At 45.0% G+C, this 1,766-nt stretch overlaps 1 protein-coding gene across 1 annotated transcript in view; it reads right to left on the reverse strand.

Moving 5' to 3' along the window:
* Nucleotides 1–1,766, reverse strand: part of POLR2G (RNA polymerase II subunit G) — a 7,349-nt gene that overhangs the window by 3,795 nt on the left and 1,788 nt on the right. The window contains exon 3 of the mRNA XM_012810607.2: nt 1,314–1,497. Coding sequence (XP_012666061.1) covers nt 1,314–1,497 — 184 coding nt within the window. The remainder of the gene's footprint in view (nt 1–1,313; nt 1,498–1,766) is intronic.

The raw sequence follows: 1,766 nt of genomic DNA on the forward strand, positions 1-1,766 counted from the left end.
AACACCACACTGTACCCCCAAAGTGCATCAATGTACACAGTTACCATTCAATAAAAAAAAATAAATAAATAAAAAAATAAAGAGATGGGGTCTCCTATCTCTAAGTAGACAAAAAATAAAGCAAATTACGTGAATATAGTGTAGTTGTAAAGAGCTTATCCCGGGACTTTAAATCCAAGATTTGAATACCTGTTGACCACATGTCCTTGGCCAATATACTTAACTTCTCTAAGCTTCAATTTCTATTACAAAGGATAGAAGTGGCTGGGCATGGTGGTTCATGCTTGCAATCCCAGCTATTTGGGAAGCTAAGGAGAGAGATCACTTAAGCCCAGGGGTTCTAGGCTACACTGAACTAGTGCCACTGCACTCTTGCCTGGGCAACAGAGCAAGGCCCTATCTCAAAAGGAAAAAAAAATGAATAGAAGTACACCCACTTTACAGTCATTGTGAGTCCTTGCTCATTAACTAGCCCCCAGTAACCATCTGTCATTATGACTATTGCGGGAGGTGGTCTAACTTTAAGTGCAGGGTAACCCAGAGCTTCCTCTGCAATGGCTATTAAGGTTAAACACAACAGGTGTGGAGAGTTATGGTAATTACATATGAGGGCTGCATGCATAAGGATTGCCACGTGCTCTTTCCTCACGTGTTCTTTCCCTACATATTCTTTCCCCAAAATCCCCATGGAGAAGTACTAAGCATCAATGTTTAACACATGCTTACTAGTGAGTGACTGATCTCATTCCAGAACACTGAGTTACTTGGGGATTGCCCCCAAGTCACAAAACATATAGGCTTGCCAGGAGACTGTCCTGTTTTCAGCGTTTCCTTTTAATATGGTAAGAATCAGTAACTGTCCTTTGCAAGCAAGGTGTCCATTCCTTTCTCTCTCTATATATATATGTATATATATATTTTTAGAGACAGAGTCTCCCTTTGTCACCCATGGTAGAGTGTTGTGGCATCATAGCTCACAGCAACCTCCAGCTCTTGGGCTTAGGCAATTCTCTTGCCTAGGCCTCCTGAGTAGCTGGGACTACAGGCACGTGCCACAACACCCGGCTATTTTTTTGTTGCAGTTTGGCCAGGGCCGGGTTCAATCCTGCCATTCTGAGTATATGGGGCCAGCACCCTACTCACTGAGCCACAGGCACCGCCCATGACTATTATTTTTTACTCCCCCCCACCCCCACTGAGTTAGTCAGGGCAAGTACTATGTAATTTGACAGGTGAGAAGAGTGAAGCACAAGTAAAGTGACTTAACCAAAGACACAGAGTGGAGCAGAGACCCAACCCAGACCTTCCTAGACTGGCTTCCCTATGTATGGTCTCACCTTGTTGACCTGAGTGACAACAGCATCCACAACTTCTCCTTTAAAGGGCCGGAAAACAATAGCCTTGTACTTAACTGGATAAAGGACAAAGCCTCGGCCTGGCTGGATCACACCAGCACCAATATTGTCAATGGTGGTGACAGCAATTACAAAGCCATACCTGAGAAGAGGATGAGAAAGAGAAATGACTGTGGGTTGAAGGGCCTCTAAAGCCACCTGCAACAAGTCACTGAGCTTGAGGGTTTGGGTGGAACAAAAGAAGTAGGTAGCACCTCTGCCCTCAGAGAGCTTAATGACCAGAAAGACAGGGCATAGGCGGCACCTGTAGCTCAGTAAGGGGGGCTCCAGCCACATACACCAAAGCTGGTGGGTTTGGACCCGGCCCTGACCAGCTAAAAACAGGAATGACAACTGCAACAAAAAAAAAAA

This window comes from Otolemur garnettii, unplaced genomic scaffold, assembly GCF_000181295.1.
Source record: "Otolemur garnettii isolate 467f Iridium unplaced genomic scaffold, OtoGar3 scaffold00140, whole genome shotgun sequence".
NCBI classification, from domain to species: Eukaryota; Metazoa; Chordata; class Mammalia; order Primates; family Galagidae; genus Otolemur; species Otolemur garnettii.